The sequence below is a fragment of the Vipera berus genome (assembly GCF_964194415.1).
Source record: "Vipera berus genome assembly, chromosome: 4".
NCBI lineage: Eukaryota > Metazoa > Chordata > Lepidosauria > Squamata > Viperidae > Vipera > Vipera berus.
The window spans coordinates 42686404-42704905 of record NC_138206.1 but is presented as its reverse complement, the minus strand read 5'-3'; the positions used below and the strand labels follow the sequence as shown (position 1 = coordinate 42704905).

Sequence of the window (18502 nt, the reverse complement as noted above, 5' to 3'; positions counted from 1 at the left end):
TTCTGTCTTGGGTGGCTCTACACGGCATAGCTCATAGCTTCATTGAATTATGCAAGCCCCTTCACCACAACAAGGCAGTAATCCATGAAGGGGCTCTATATTTATATCTATATCTATATATCTATATCTATCTATATGTATATATCTATCTATATGTATATATATATGTGTCTGTGTGTGTGTGTGTGTGTGTGTGTATGTATGTGTGTGTGTATATATATATATATATATATATTCAAGGTGCTGGTGATGACCTATAAAGCCCTAAATGGCTTGGGTCTGGGTTATCTGAGGGAACACCTGCTGCCGGCATCAAGCTCCCTTTGTCCCGTGTGCTCCCACAGGGAGGGCCTTCTCAGGATACCGCCGGTTAAGGAATGCCGGCGTGTTATTCCTAGGGGAAGAGCGTTCTCTGTGGGTGCGCCTGCCCTTTGGAATGATTTACCTGCGGAACTCCGGACCGCCACCGATCTGCATTCATTTCACCGGGACCTGAAAACCTGGCTTTTCGATCTATCAGGCCTGGACTGAAGGGGTTTTAGCTTTTTAAATATTGTTTTAATTGTTGGACTTAATTAATTTAATTAATTTTAATTTATATTATCTTTTATATTGTATTTTATGCTGCCCTGTAGACCGCCCTGAGTCCTTCGGGAATAGGGCGGTATAGAAATTTAATTATATATATATATATATATATATATATATATATATATATATATATATATATATCACTGTCCATTTCTTAACACATAGCGGAAAGAGTCTGCTATGAATTATATTAACACTTTAAATATGCAGAAATTGTTATATAATAAAACTTTAAAATTATTTTCAGTTTTTGAATAAAATAGTAGAAAGAAAACCAGATATATGAAGAATAAAACATACTAATTGCTCTGAATACTTACAGGGAAGAATTGCTGATATTCTGCACAAAAATTAAATAGAAATGTAAATATATTGGCAAATGAGTTTAGCAAGGCAATACTACAGCAGGTGCACTCTTGGATATGAAATGTTATGAAAATCATTTTTAAAATCTTAGTCACAAGCACTCGCTGCATTAGTATGCTATGTCTGAAATATTTACTTCCTTAAGTGAGTTGCAGGTGTTAAAAGTGTGGCTTTTTTTTAGAAAGAGAAAGAAATGTTTCCAGTTTATTACATAATCTACATAGTCCTTACCGTACAAACCTCTTTTGGATGAAAGAAGCATATTTTTTATTAGATGAAACATATGACTACCAAACACATGATAGATATGTCATAAGCCACAAACCATAATAATAGTTTTTTACAGATATGGGTAACTATAAAAATTGCAAAGTAGTCTTTAAGAAACTCTAACAACAAGACCATGGTTTGAAACCAAACCAAACTATACTTTTTCACCTTTCCTGGCAATAAATTAAAATGAATTAAATAGATGATTATTTTGTCTCCTGACGTCTTCATTTAATTACTTGAATTGGCTGCATCTAATAGCCTAACTGTAGTCTGCTTTATCACAGCTTTAGGAAGGGCCTGCAACATCGATATCTAGAATGACCTAGGCAAAGTCTCAGCTAATCTCAATGTACACATGTTGTACTTTGACAATAAAGGTTTATTATTATTATTATTATTATTATTATTATTATTATTATTATTATTATTATTATTATTATTATTATTATTATATAACATTTTTGGAATACAATTTAGCAGATGTTATCTCCCATTTCATAGGAAAGCATTTACTCTCAAGATATAACACCATCCCTGCACAGCATCATCTTTGCTGGAAGTAAATGGTGAGATGATTTAATAACAATCTTCCTAACTTATTTTTCAGAACCTTTAGAATTAATTTAAATAAATTCCTAAAATATATCTGCAAATGGCAATTAGCCACATTTGCTAAATATTCAGACATAGTGTGCCCCTCAGTGCCATTTTGAAGGATTCAGAAGTTGGCTTAGTTTGTTTTCAGGTATGTATGACTGTAGGAAATAAGCTGATAAATTACATGGATGTACTCATGTAATTTATCAAGAATTGTTTTTCATGAATTGCTGTCCAAATGTTTGGGTCTAAATTTTTAAGAACTCTGACCAATTGTCTAGCTCTCTGATAGAAGAGGACATCATAATGTGAATAACTGCTCTGTTGATGCTTATTGTATATTAATGAAAATGACTATTTTAGTAGCTTTTAATCAAAAGTTATACACTCACACATTTGCTAGTTTTAAACATTATGCAAAATATGCATATCTAGGATTCTAAAATCAGAGACAAAATTTACAGGAAAAGCATGTAAATATTCTATATTGATCATCTATTACTTGTTATATCATTACTTTATTATATCTTATTACCTTATTATATCTTATTACCTTATTATGTGCATACTCCAAAATCACATATATATTCCTTGATAAGATTAAAAATGCGAATACCAGGCATATTAAAATTAACAAACTAAGCGAACAATGGGATGGAATAAGAAAAACTAAAACAGTTTTTTATTGCTAAAAGATCAAGCTTTCATTGGCTAACTGCCAACGTCATCAGGATGGAAACGCTGGGGTCGGGAGATGGTGTTTATACTGTTGGTGTCTGCACTCTGCTCATGGAGCAAGTCACCGGTCTGTTTGTTGAGGCCAGCCGTATTAGTTTGAGTTGTCACGCATCTGTTTTTAGGGGATGTAGTTGTCTCTGGGTGTCTGTTGTCAAAAGTGGATTGCTGATAGTTCCATGTGTTATAGCCATAGCTCTAGTCATTGCCCATGTAGGGTAGGGCTGAGGAATTTGTACAGTATCTGCAGGACAAAATCACTCAGATCCGGACTGGTTTGGACTCCAACTGGGTGGAATCTGGCGGAGTGGAGAGGGCAGGTCTTGGTTATACCATTTGGGGTGAGTTTGACCCTGTGTCTTTGGATGACGTGGACAGGATTATGCATAGACTGAGTGCTACAACTTGTCTATTGGACCCATGTCCCTCCTGGCTGGTTTCGGCTGCCGGGGAGGTGACAGGGGGCTGACTCCAGGCAGTTGTCAATGCTTCATTGATGGAGGGTGTCTTCCCCTCTGCCTTAAAAGAGGCGGTGGTGAGGCCCCTTCTCAAGAAAACTGCCCTGGACCCGGCCTCCTTGAATAACTATCGTCCTGTCTCCAACCTTTGCTAGAGAAGATTGTTGAGAGTGTTGTGGCGTGTCAGCTCCCGCAATTCCTAGATGAAGCGGACTATCTGGACCCGCACCAGTATGGTTTCAGGCCCGGTTACAGCACAGAAACGGCATTGGTTGCACTGGTAGATGATCTCTGGTGGGCCCAGGACAGGTGTTGTTCCTCTATCCTGGTCCTACTTGACCTCTCAGCAGCTTTTGATACCATCAACCATGGTATCCTGCTGCGACAGCTCGAGGGGTTAGGAGTGCGAGGCACTGTTCTACGGTGGTTCTCCTCCTACCTCTCGGGCTGCTCGCAGTTTGTATTGGCAGGGGTGCAGAGATCTACCCTGAGTCCCCTCACTTGTGGGGTGCCTCAGGGGTTGGTTTTCTCCCCCCTCCTGTTTAACATCTATATGAAGCTGCTGGGTGAGATCATCCGTGGCTTTGGGGTGAGGTATCACCAATATGTGGATGATACCCAGTTGTTCATCTCCACCCCGAGCCAACCCAGTGATGCCCTTGATGTGATGTCCTGGTGCCTGGAGGCGGTATGGGTCTGGATGGGAAGGAACAGGCTCAGGCTGAACCCCTCCAAGACCGAGTGGCTGTGGAAACTGGCATCTTGTATTGTCCAACATGTTCCATCTCTTTTGATGGGGGGAGGTATTGCCACCCTCAGAAAGGGCCCACAACTTGGGTGTCCTCCTGGATTCATGGCTTAACTTGGAGGATCATTTAACTGCAGTGACCAGTGGGGCCTTTGCACAGGTTCACCTGGTGTGCTAGTTGTGCCCCTTTTTGGACTGAGATGCCCTATGCACGGTCACCCACACCCTTGTCACTTCTCGCATGGATTACTGCAATCCTCTCTACATGGGGCTGCCCTTGAAGTGCACCCGGAGGCTTCAGCTGGTGCAAAATGTGGCTGCGCAGGTGCTTATGGTAGTTTTTTGATACTCCCATGTTACACCACTCCTGTGTGAGCTGCATTGGCTTCTGGTTGCCCTCCAGGTGCGATTCAAGGTGCTGGTATTTACCTTTAAAGCCCTACATGGCTTAGGCCCAGGGTACTTGCGAGACCATCTGCTGCCATTGTCAACCTCCCATCACCCGATTCACTCCCACAGAGTCGGCCTCTTCAGGGTTCTGTTGGCTAAGCAATGCCGGCTGGCGACCCCCCAGGGGGAGAGCCTTCTCTGTGGGCGTGCCGACCCTCTGGAATGAGTTGCCTCCAAAGCGGCAGATGGCCCCTGACCTTTGGTCCTTCCGCCATGACCTGAAGACATGGATGTTCCAACAATCGGGCCTGGACTGACTATAGTTTTAAATTTGGATTTATTGGGTTAATTGTTATGTATTTATTACATTTATTGTTTAATTCTTTTTTAAATTTTGTATTTTATGTTTTTTAACTTTTTATTGTTGTGAGCCACCCTGAGTCCTTAGGGAGAAGGGCGGCATATAAATTTAATAAATTCAATTCAATTCAATTCAATTCAATTATACCAGAAGCTCTAAATAGTTGTTTCTCTTCTTCCCTGTGTTCTACAATGCAAGGTGGTTGTGTGTTTGTGCAGTCTGGATTTTGATACAATGAGGCACTCTGTAAGTGCTTGTGCTGTTTGCCTCCATATCGCGCATGTCGTTCATCTTCCCAATTCCTTAGTGCCTGGTATGCAGGGGGGAGGTCTATGTGCCGGTTGGTGGAGGAGCGGTTTGAAAACCAAGCTTCCTTAAACAACCGGCCGCCTTTAGTCTTGTCACTGGCAATTGCCTCGGTCCCTGTTAGATTAAAGACAGGGTTATGTGTAGCCATGTGTGCCCACACCTGTGAATGTTGCTCTTGTCTTCTAATTGCGAGCTTGTGTTCGTGCACTCTAGTCCTCAGTCGTTTTGCCATCTCCCCAGTGTAATTGCAATTGCAATTCTGGCATGACATCTTGTACACAACCGAGGATTTTTCTTTATTGGGGAGTGGATCTTTAGGGCGCATGACACAAGCTCATAAAGTCCGATCAGGTCTGTGGGCAACACCGACCTTGTGAGGGGCTAGTATGCGCACTGTGGCCTCGGATACACCGTGGATATAAGGCAGTGTTATCTGTGATGTTAAGGCATTTTCACATTGATGGTGGGTAGGTTCACCTGGCCTGCTGTATTGTCTAATGAAGTTAGGTGGATACCCGTTGTTTCTGCAGAAATAATAAAGGCGGTGTCTTTCTTCCCTTTTTGCCTTATTCGTGCTGCAAAGCTTGTCTATACATCTAAAGAAGGTCCTAATACAGCTGGCCTTATGGGTTGTGGGGTGATTACTTTCATAATGAAGTATCCTGGTTCGTATGGGTGGGTTTACAGTAGACCAAGGTGTGTAACGAGCCGTCAGGTTGACATCTAACCAACACATCTAAAAAGGCCAAAGCCCCATTGGTCTCTTCTTCCTCAGTGAAGCGGATATCAGGATAGATGGAATTGAGCTTCCTCATACACTCAAGGGCTGTATAGGGGAGAGAACAGAAATATAGTTAACCATTCTCAGAGCATTCAAGTAAATATTCAGAAAGCTGATAACAAAGAGATTAAGGTATCATCTTTTTGAAAGTATCTAATTGAATTCGGCAGTTCATATTATTTCTAAGAACTAAATAAAGTTTTTATAATGTTCACTCACACTGTTTAATAATAAGCAAGGCTTTTATGGGAAGATTAGAATGCAGAAAACAAGATTATTTTAAATGTATAATTGTAGTGTGTGGGTTATTGTTCCATCTTTCGATATTCTTCTTTTTTACAGGACCATTTACCTGATTTAACTTTTGTAACTATCATATGACTCTCAAACACTACATCTTACCACAGTTGTAACTATCCCAAGTAAATTGTTTCAGGACTAAAATGCACTAAAATGCATTCATTTCATATAGTTTATTCTTCACCTGCTACATAGTTTGGTTTTGAATATAGTTTCCTATTTTATGTAAATAACTACATTACTTCATTATTTTAGTTAGAATGCAATTTTACTTGTACTTTATTTTGAGAAATGAAATTTGCTTATATTTGCTGCATTTTTATTAGCTTTATGTATCTTTCTGTCATGGCTAAGTACTGTTGAATCTCAAATTAATTGCACAATTTCAAGACAATGTATGGCTTCTATTACAGTATAGGAGCTATTTGAATAACCTCTACAACTGCCATTTATCATGAGAATACAGAGTATTATGATAAATACGGTCACTTAAAATGAATGGTGTTTTAGTGTCCATTCAGCCTGATAGACATAACTGAGAATATTGATGTACATCGTCACACTGTTCCCAAGGCTGCTTTTCCTGAGTCTGTTAATTACCTTTTGAAAGAAATTCTTCAATATAGCTTGAGTGGCACCAAAATGGTGCATGTCATTCTTATGAGCACCACACTATAAGTACAGAATACATGTAGCATCTCAACTTGTTTGAAGCCTTAAGGGTATTGTTTGCAATGCATTTGTATAATATGATTTGATGAACAGGCCATTCATCTAATCCAACTATTAACATAAAGGTATCGTCTCAGAAAGATAAGAATGATTAGATATTTTTCCTCCATTTCCTGAAGCTTAGGAGTTTACCATATTTTGCTTAAAATCATGTTGAACCTTCGACTGTGTCAAATATAGGTTAAGAAGGAAAAGATAAAAATGTATTGATGCATACCTTGCTTCTGCATAGTTTCCATTCTTTTTCCTCATTGCAAAACAAAAATACAGTTTATCTAAATTTATTTACAAATTGAATATGTTTGCAATTGATGAACATTTTGTCTTAACTCCTTTCATATTCTCAAAAAATGTACTAAGTACTATTAGCCTAATATTTTCAGTATATTCTTTTAGATTCTAATCCAAGATTTCACCAAGTTTTCCACTGCCAAGCTTCTACATAATTAAAATGCAAGTGCTATGTTCCAACATCCAGCCCTTTTCAGGCATGAATAAAATATGCATGAAAGGGCTACTAGGAATGGATGAAGGAGATATTGCTGAGTGACTGTAATCAAGCATTTTGGTTATAGATCTCTCTAATAAAGCCAGTCATGTGTACATGAACATAAACCGATTGGCTAATTAAGTACTGTGTTTTTTTGTAGTTTAGCTGGTAAACAGGTCAAAGCAAGGTCATTGCAAGAAGTGGATTTTACTACAATGAATAGTGCAGAAAACTAACGAAAGCTATGCTTCCATATGAAAGTGTTCAGAAGCTGTGAAAGAGATATCCCTAATTTAAAAAATGAATATCAAATACAAAATCAAAAGGACAATGATAAGTTTTAGATATGTTACTAATACTACAATTAAGCTATATGTTATGTTTTTCATTTGTTGTTTTGAAATTTCATGTACAATGTATTAAGGAAAGTCCACTGGTTTTGAAATGAACAGCAAAATTTCCATAGGAAGAGAGATGATGCAGAAAATAATTCTAGCTGACATAACAAGGCTAGGACTGTTCATGTTCCAACTTGTCATTAGGTCAAATTTACTGTTGTATCACTGCCTACCTTGTGAATGTAAGATATTCTGTAATATCTATTTTAGACCATACTTTTCTCTGTATATCTTACTGTCATATTGTAATGACATCTAGATCCCATGTAGCCGTTCTCTGTTCTTAAACATTAAAAATATTATTTCATTGTACAGATTCATACAACCACCTTAATTCAGTATCATAGCTTAAATAAATTCCAAGGTTACTTCATCCACGTGAATTTGATGTTGCTTTCATAATTTTCACAGTACAATGTGTATAAAATTTTAATCTGATTTTATAAATATTATGTTTTCTAGATATTCCTTCAGTTAAAATAATACCTTCTACACTGTGGCCAGAAGAAGGACTATCTATAACTTTGATTTGTGAATCCAAGGGAAAACCATTGTAAGTGATTTAACAAGCGATGTGTTTTTGTTATTTTCTTTATTCTCCTTTGATTGCAGCTTCTGACTGCAAAGCTGTACTGTTTTTCTTTTGTCCTGGGGTGTAAAATGATCTCTACTACAGAAAATCCCTTGAAGCATGTCTTCATTAAATGTCTATGGAAGACTGGTCTTTTACTTTGTCATTTATTTTAGTCTTGGGAAAGGATTCCTGCTGTGCATTTTTTTAAAGAAAGCCATTTCAACCTGAAAGAATTGCAGACTTATTTGCTGTTCATACCATCAGACTGATGGGTACATATTCTCAAAGTAAAGTCTCACATTTGATGAAAAGCTTATATAATCAACACTTTTTTAACTAAAGTGTTGAACCTCTGTCTATTTCAGTTGTCATTTACATGGTAATTGGAAATTTAGTGATGTATGCAAATGTTTTTTTCAACTATTCCAATTTTAAAATAGCATTAAGAGAGTGAAGGTGGATATGTTTGAAGTTACCTATGAATGTTTATTTCTTTACAAACAAATGTTAAATTCATTCTGAATATATTTTAAAATTGATTATAATTTACTACTAAGTAAATATGAACACTATAATATCCACCTACCATTGTGAGAAATAATTCAAATGATCTCGTTCCACTTTTCAGTATTATGTTAGATGCTCTCAACACACATGCCTTTTAATTTGTTTAGTTATGTTTGCATACTACACTTCAGGGAAGGTATTGCCATGTTTGAGACTTGTATTTCTACAAAGAATATCAATAGAGTAACCAATCTTGAAATTTACTGTAAGTGTTAGAGGGACATGTATACATCCTGGCTGTTTTTCTAAAGAATATGCTACTAGCAGTCCATTTTTTTCTTACTCGGAAAGTGGTCTATTTACGATTAATTTGCTATTCTGCTCCCACTTCAATAGGAAGACAACAAAGTAACAGAAGCAACAATGATTTTTTTTACCAGCCAATTATATTATCACAATATACTTTTGAAGACAACTTAGAACCTGCAATCTATTTATTAGATTTATTTATTGAGATTTGCACATAACACTAGTGCTGAAAGCTCTGCACTAATTTGTCAGGTACACTTCTGAAGCCTAGTTTTTAAATTTAAAAGCCCCATACAGTGGATATAAAAAGTCTACATATCCTGTTAAAATGCCAGGTTTTGAGATGTAAAAAAAAATCAGACCAAGATAACTTACTTTAGAACTTTTTCCACCTTTAATATACATAAGCTGTACAATTCAATTGAAAGAGAATCTGAAATCTTTTAGAGGACAAAATAACAAAAAGTATATAATAATATGGTTGCATAACCCTTAAAGTAATACTTTGTGGAGCATCTTTTGATTTTATGACAGCATTCAATCTTTTGGGGAAGAAGCCTATCAGCACGGCGCATCTTGCCTTGTGAATCCTTGCCCACTCTTCCTTTCAAATCTGTCAGATTGTAAGGTCATCCTGTCATAGCCCTTTTCAGGTTACTCCACAGATTTTCAATTGGATTTGCATCCTGGCTGTCACCTGGACAATTCCAAAACTTTGGTCTTCTTCTGGTGAAGTAATTCTTTTCTTGAATTGGGTCATCGTTGTATTAAAAAGTGAAATTTATCTTTATCTTCATCAGATTAACAAAGGCCTGAAAATTTTGTCCAAAATTAATTAATATTTGGAACTGTTTATTATTCCCTCCACATTGACTAAAACTGCAGTTCTAGCTGAAGAAAAGCAACCCCAAGGCATAATGCTGTCACCATCATGCTTCACTGTGGATATACTGTAGTGTACTTTTGGAAATACACAGCGTTGTTTTTCTGCCAAACGTACTTTTTGGAATTGTGGGCAAAAAGTTCACCCTTGGTCGCAACACATTTTCTTCATCGTTTTTGTCAGACTTGAAGTAGATTTTTGCAAAATGTAATAAGGCTTGGATGTTGTAAGAAAAGGCTTCCATCTTGCCACCCTATCTCACAACTGAGACATATGAAGAATAAGGAAGATTGTTACCCCATGTAGTACACAACCAGTACTTGCCAGAAATTCCTGCAGCTCCTTTAATAGTGCTGTAGGTATCTTGGCAACCTTCCAGACCAGTTTTCTTCTTGTTTTTTTTTTTTGTTTAATCAATTTTAGAGGGACATCCAGTTCTTGGCAATGTCACTGTTGTTCCATGTTTTCTACACTTGTTGATGACTGTCTTCACTATATTTCATGGTATATCCAGTGCCTTGTAAATTGTTTTGTACCTTTCTCCTGAATAATACTTTTCAACAGTGACATCCCTTTGATGCTTTGTAAGCTCTTTGCAGACTATGGCTTTTGCTGTAAGAGGCAACTTAGTAAATGTCAGAAAAATCATACTACAATAGCTGAGCTTTACATGGCCTTGATCAGTCACTTTAATTGATGGCAAATGAATATTGACTATGTTTTACAATCAGTATGAATATAATTGGTTAATTCTGAACACAGTCACAACATAATAACTATAATTTTAAAAGTTCTCAAAACTAGTCAAGCCAACTGCAGACCTAATTCCTGGGAAGGGGGAATCTTTTAATTGTAATTTTGAGATGTAATTATCACAGTGACCTTTTAAGGCAAACTACCATAGAAATTGTTTTTTTTTCAATTGTGAATTTAGAAGAAAAGGACAATTAGTTAATTATAAAACTTGTCTACAAAAAGATTGGAGATAGGAATTTTCTGTGGTTCTGATTTAGCATCTGGGGAAAAAGAAAGAAACTAAAATGGATGCTGGAAAGATGGTAAGACAATGATGTATTGACCTTGACCTATGTTGTTGCGAAACAATGGACAGGACCATCTTTACATCAAGGTCATGGGCTTGTATAGAAGTTTCAACAAAATGACAAAAGTGTGACTTAGAGAAAGGCAAAGGAGTGTAGAAGCCATAAGGAGATAACACAGTAAATATCTCAGTCCTGGTCAAAATAAACATGCCATAATTCTGCGTTATAGGTGGGGCAGAGAAAAGCTCTACAAGTTTCCAAACTTCTGTTATTATACCCTACAACAATAAAATCAAGTTGCAGGATTTCCTGCAATATCTTTCTCTTGGTTTGCCCTACCTTGAAAGGTCAGACATGTTGCAAGATCACAACGCATGTTTTACCATTTAGTAATTGCATAGAGCAGGGGTTTTCAAACATGACCCTTTTATGACTTCTAGACTTCAACTTCCAGAATTCTTCAGCCAGGTATGCTGGCTGAGGAATTCTGGGAGTTGAAGTCCACAAATTTGAATACGACTGGCATAGAGTGTCACAATGGAAGTGCAAAGGGATAGAGTTCATGTTGTCTCCCCTTCCCCTTGCCTCCACAACCATAAATTGAGTAAATCCATAAAGAAAAGAAAATGGGAAAAAAGTTCCTTTACCTTTGCAAGTAGATTTGGAATATTAAAAAGTTGTATTTGAAATCTGATATTTTTTAATTGCAAGGCTACTTATATTTATTATTTATTTTTATTTTTTTATTTTAATTCCATTTATATCCCGCCCTTCTCCGAAGACTCAGGGCGGCTTACAAGCTTAGCAGTAGCCTTCATTCTATGTATATGCCTGCTTATTAGGGCTTTCACACACACCCCAAGCAACATTATTACAAAGTCAGCTTAATTGCCCCCAACAATCTGGGTCCTCATTTTACCTACCTCGGAAGGATGGAAGGCTGAGTCAACCTTGAGCCTGGTGGGATGTGAACCTGCACTAATTGCAGGCAGCTGGTGTTACTTAAGGAGGCATTAGCCCACTGCTCCACCAATAACTCTTTCAAAATATATTATTCTAGAATTTGTAATGCTCTACAACAGGGATATCAAACTCGCAATGTCATGTGCCGTGTCGTGACATACCATAACTTTTTTTCCATTGCCAACAATGGGGGGGCAGTTTGACACCCCTGCTCTACAAGCTAACAAGATCAGGTGCATATGCAATCTAGCAACAATAAAGATACCGTATATTGAAAGACAAACCATTTCTAGTTGGAAATGTGTTTATACCTTACACTGAAATGTCACAGACCTTATTGGAATACTAGTAGAGAAACAACCTAAAAACCTTTACCATATGTGACTACAAAGAAAAACTATTGAGATCTGTAAAGAGGGAGGACAGTTTGGAAATCAAAAAATATCGTTCCCAGTTTTATGCCACACCAAGAATATACTGGTCTTAACTAATCAAAAAGTGTTTTCAGCAGCTTCAGCAACAAGAACATCTCAAGATTTTTGGCTCAAAGACAAGCCATGAAATATTTCAAACTAGACCAATTAGAAGTCTACCCATGCAAAGAATCAATCAGCAACCTAGTTCAGGGACAAAATAATCAGGAACTGGTTGGAATTTCATCAAAATGGACTAATCAGAAATTTGCCCAGCTTTCTTGGACTCCCATGACATAGATCAATGAAAGATCAGTTTGGCAGGTTCAAATGCAATACAATACAGTTAATTTGTCTTCAGTTGCCTGTAAGCTACCAAGAAATACACTAAAAGTAACTCACTCTGCCTTCTGAAGTCAACTGCTGGAAGAACATCAGGACACTGAAAAACTAGATGACAGCTATTCATTTGATAGGTCCTCACATCATCTGGAGTTCCAGAGTACAATAATGCAAACTTAGAGCTAGTCACAATACACTATTCTTATAAAGCTGTTTATCTTGCATATCATTTTTTAAAATGTGCAAAATATATATTCTAGCCCTCTTCATTTTCTTCAGAATTTGGAGTTTCTGAGGTATCACAGTAATCCAGCATTGGAGAACTATAATAAATACCTGCATAGATATTATGAGTTTGAAAATTCTAAAAGTAAAAAGATTCTAAAAAAGATTCAAACAAAATAATGTGGTTTTCAAATGAATTTTCAAATTAAAACAAGAAATAATAACTTCTACATAATAAAGGAAATGCCCCTAAATGTAAGTTGGTTACGCAGTACATCTTTTTTTAAGGATATTCAAAAATTTCAGTCTTGTTAATGGCCAACTAATGTCATACAGTGTTGCTTAGTGATTTAATTAAGGAACAGAAGGAGATTAAGTGTTAATGATTTCAAGAGTTCCTATGCCAGTATATAGACTTCTTATCCATCGCAATGGAGAGTGTTGGCAGGAAGTTCAAATTCATTATCCAACTTTTAGATCTTTCCTGCCAACGTGTCAGATTTATAAGCCAAGAAGATTTTTGAGATAACATGATAAATAAAACCACTAAATAAATAGGTTAAAATTTGGGATATAAAAAGCACAATAGCACAGAAATATATTTTCTTAATGCTAACCACTAACAGGGCAGGTGCTAAGAGACTTCCATAAGTAGGAGTATATATAGATTTTTTTTTTAACCTATTTCATTTAATCTTAAACCAAATACAGTAATCAAAAGTTTCCCAATCTCATATTAAAAGTTAATGTGAGAAATACATACATGATAAAAAAATCTTCTGGAATCAAGATCTCAACTCAGTTCGTTCATGCTAGAATACAATATTATAAGAAAGATAACAAATTATCACTTTTAATATAAATAACTATTAAGGTCAAACATCAAGCATAAAGAAAAATATAAAGGACATGCATACATTTTATATTTACTACATCAGGGGTGTCAAACTCACAACGTCACCTGACGTGTTGCGACGTATTGCAACTTTTTTTCCCATTGCCGGCAATGGAGTGGGCGCAGTTTCTGCATGACACATCCAGCCCATGAGCCAGCAGTTTGACAGCCCTGTACTACTTTGAGTACATTATATTGTCTATGGTGACATTCAGTCCAATAAGCTAATTTCTGTTCCATGAAAAATGAAAAATTTTGAAATATAATCAAAAGATAACTTCAGTTTTCAGGGAAGCATACAAATAAATAAATAAATTAAATTAATTATAAACATATTTATAAAATCAATTTTTCATGCCTAGAGCTTAGCATTGTAATACAAAATGCAATTTTAAAAAAACAATGACAAATAGTTATAAGAGATTTTGAAACTAATTGCTAAAGACTATGGTTTATAAATCTTTTTATTTTTACCCTGCTTTTTTTCAAGTAACTTTGTACAAATTTTATTATTATGATTACAATTATGATTATGGAGCCTGCTATTAAACATACACATGATTAAAGATCATCCAGTAAATTTTTCTAGAAATTGAAGAACTTATAATGGGAATCAATGCTTTTTGCAGGCCAGCCTTTTCCCAATCTGATATTTTCCAAGCTTATTGGACTTAGTGCAATCTGGCAGGCAACTGACATTCAACACAAATACAATCTAGGACAGGGGTCCCCAACCCCCAGTCCATGGACCAGTACTGGGCTGCGGCATGCCAGCAACAAACAATGCCAGCAACACAAACAATGAAAGCCCCATCCACAGGATGCAGGCAGCACACAAAACCACACCCCCTCTGGTCTGTGGAATAACCTCTCTCCATGTAAAAGGTTGGGGACTTCTGATCTAGGGTGTATTATATTGTTTTCATTTCTTTTTAATTCATCCATTTCACTCTATTATCTAGGGTACAGAAAAATATGTATAATCAACAAAATAGAAGACACATTTAAAAAAATAGAAAAAAGCTGCACAATTTTTCTTGGATGTGAAAAACACCTTTAACTGTTTGCAGCAACACTTCATGTTGTAGTACCAAACTTTGGACAAAGTTCCTAGCTTGCCTTGTCCTGATTTCTTGAATGCTGGCTAATTTCCAGATTTCCTGGCATATGACTACATTCCCTATGCAGCATGCCACTGATTTATCTTTTTGATCTGATGCTCAAGTCAGCTTGATCTCATTCATGATTCATTTGGTATACTGGGCTGTTTGCCTGGCTTTTGCTATTTTTGGTTTGTTAGCATTTATCTTGAGAAAATTAAGACTTTTAAAAAAAAAATCTTTTAAAATTAATAAATGAATCAGTCTTACGTTGGAAGATAAAAAGCTTTAAACACAAAATGCAGAATGAATTTAGATGAATCCAGTTTGGGAATATTGCTTTATGTAGCTGTTTCTATGAGGTGATTTGCCACTTTGACATAACTTGTCATCCCTGAATGGCAGTTCCTTTACCCACATTGCATTTGCACTAGTCAGCTTTTTAATTATCCTCACATTTAAAAGCAATTTGCAATATAATCAGGGGGAATAAAGGGACAGTTATAGTTTAGATTTTAGGCTAGTATTTCCTTTTCAAGCATACTAGTACCCTAAAGGACATATGTAGTAATCAAGTCCTTCCTTTTATATTTATTAGCAGAATTAATAAATAAAAATTCTGTAGGATTTTAAAGTTTCTCTTCTTAAAATTTGTGAACAATAGTTAGTAAATCTATTAGCATATATATGTTCCAAAAATATGCAAATGTAAGTTGTATCAAGATAATGAAACATTCAAATGAGTGCATCTAATAGTGGTTACAAATTACTGGAATTAATTGAGAGCTGTGTTGTTAATGTTAATGAAATACAGTTGGGTATATTAATATGTTCCATTTTTGTTCAATAATTCTGCTTCTGCAGATGAAGGGATATCATAATGTAGTGAGGTATCAGAAAAAAAAACCCTTTATTTTCTTTCTTGAATCTTACCTCATCAATGTTCTCATTTTTCTTCTATCTATTTTGTAAGATAAAACTGCACTATAAAATTGCAGAGACCTCAACTGCTATTTGTAGTCATGTCACAATTTCATATATTTTATCAGTGCCACTTTTTTTAACCTTTTCCAGGCATAGAAATAAAAAAAACATGTATAATACTTTAAAATAATGTAGGACATTTCTTGTACTTTGCCTTTCCATTATTTAGTATTCACAACATATATATATATATATATATATATATATATATATATATATATATATATATATATATATATATATATATATATATATATATATATATATATATATATATATATATATATATATATATATATATATATATATATATATATATATATATATATATATATATATATATATATATATATATATATATATATATATATATATATATATATATATATATATATATATATAAGGTAAAGGTTCCCCCGCACATGCATGCTAGTCGTTTCCGACTCTAGGGGCCGGTGCTCATCTCCGTTTCAAAGCCGAAGAGCCAGCGCTTGTCCGAGGACGTCTCCGTGGTCATGTGGCCGGCATGACTAGACGCCAAAGGCGCACGGAACGCTGTTACCTTCCCACCGTAGTGGTCCCTATTTTTCTACTTGCATTTTTACGTGCTTTCGAACTGCTAGGTTGGCAGAAGCTGGGACGAGTAACAGGCGCTCACTCTGTTACGCGGCACTCGGGATTCGACCCGCCAAACTGCCGACCTTCCGATCGACAAGCTCAGCATCCTAACCCACTGAGCCACCGCGTCCCTTACATATATATATATATATATATATATATATATATATATATATATATATATATATATATATATATATATATATATATATATATATATATATATACATATATATATATACATATATATATATACATATATATATATATATACATATATATATATATATACATATATATATATATATATCCCCTTCATGGATTACTGCCTTGTCGTGGCGAAGGGGCTTGCGTAATTCAATGAAGCTATGAGCTATGCCGTGCAGGGCCACCCAAGACGGACAGGTCATAGCAGAGAGTTCTGACAAAACGTGATCCACTGGAGAAGGAAATGGCAAACCACTCCAGTATCTTTGCCATGAAAACCCTATGGACAGTACCAAAAGGCAAAACGATATGACGCTGGAAGATGAGCCCCTCAGGTCGGAAGGCGTCCAATATGCTACTGGGGAAGAGCAGAGGGCTAGTACTAGTAGCGCCAGAAAGAATGAAGCGACTGGGCCAAAGCCGAAAGGACGCTCAGCTGTGGATATGTCTGGTGGTGAAAGGAAAGTCCGATGCTGTAAAGATTTTTTCTCCATAGGAACCTGGAATGTAAGATCCATGAATCAAGGAAAGCTGGACGTGGTCAAACAAGAGATGACAAGACTGAACATTGACATCTTAGGTATCAGCGAACTAAAATGGACAGGAATGGGTGAATTTAATTCAGATGACCATCAGGTATACTACTGTGGGCAAGAATCCTTCAGAAGAAATGGAGTAGCCTTCATAGTCAATAAAAGAGTAGGAAAAGCAATACTGGGATACAATCCTCAAAATGACAGAATGATCTCAGTTCAAATCCAAGGCAAACCATTCAATATCACAGTAGTCCAGGTCTATGCCCCAACCACCAGTGCTGAAGAGGATGAAATTGACCAGTTCTATGAAGCACTACAGCACCTTATAGAACTAACACAAAAAAATGATGTTCTTATCATCATGGGGGATTGGAATGCTAAAGTAGGAAGCCAAAAGATAACTGGAATACAAGGCAAGTTTGGCGTTGGAGTGCAAAATGAAGCAGGGCACAGGCTGATAGAATTCTGTCAAGAGAATACGAGGGTCATAGCAAACACTCTTTTCCAACAACCCAAGAGACGGCTTTACACATGGACATCACCAGACGGTCAACACAGAAATCAGATTGACTATATGCTCTGCAGCCAAAGATGGAGAAGCTCTATACAGTCAGTAAAAACAAGACCAGGAGCTGACTGTGGCTCAGACCATGAGCTTCTCCTTGCAAAGTTTAGGCTTAAACTGAAGAAAGTAGGGAAAAGCACTAGGCCACTCAGGTATGAATTAAATCATATCCCTGTTGAATATACAGTAGAGGTGACAAATAGATTTAAGGAATTAGATCTGATAGACAGAGTGCCTGAAGAACTATGGACAGAGGTTCGCGACATTGTACAACAGGTAGCAACCAAAACCATCCCAAAGAAAAAGAAATGCAAGAAAGCAAAATGGCTGTCTGAGGAAGCTTTGCAAATAGCTGAGGAAAGGAGGGAAGCGAAAGGCAAGGGAGAAAAAGAAAGATACACCCAATTGAATGCAGAATTCCAGAGAATAGCTAGAAGAGATAAGAATGCCTTCTTAAATGAACAGTGCAAAGAAATAGAAGAAAATAATAGAATAGGGAGGACCAGAGATCTTTTCAAGAAAATTGGAGAAATGAAGGGAACGTTTAATGCAAAAATGGGCATGATAAAGGACCAAAATGGCAGGGACCTAACAGAGGCAGAAGAGATTAAGAAGAGGTGGCAAAATTACACAGAAGAGCTATACAAGAATGAGCTTAACGTCCCTGATAATCACAATGAGGTGGTCACTGACCTCGAGCCAGACATCCTAGAATGTGAAGTGAAGTGGGCCTTAGAAAAGCTGAGCAACAACAAAGCTAGTGGAAGTGACAGTATTCCAGCTGAGCTATTCAAAATCTTAAAAGACAA

The 18502-nt window shown here is 36.4% G+C and overlaps 1 protein-coding gene across 2 annotated transcripts in view; it reads left to right on the top strand.

Moving 5' to 3' along the window:
• CADM2 (cell adhesion molecule 2) overlaps window positions 1-18502 on the top strand; it is a 378617-nt gene that overhangs the window by 305947 nt on the left and 54168 nt on the right. For both annotated transcript variants that reach the window (XM_081327196.1, XM_081327197.1), the window contains exon 7: window positions 7992-8082. In XM_081327196.1, coding sequence (XP_081183322.1) covers window positions 7992-8082 — 91 coding nt within the window. The remainder of the gene's footprint in view (window positions 1-7991; window positions 8083-18502) is intronic.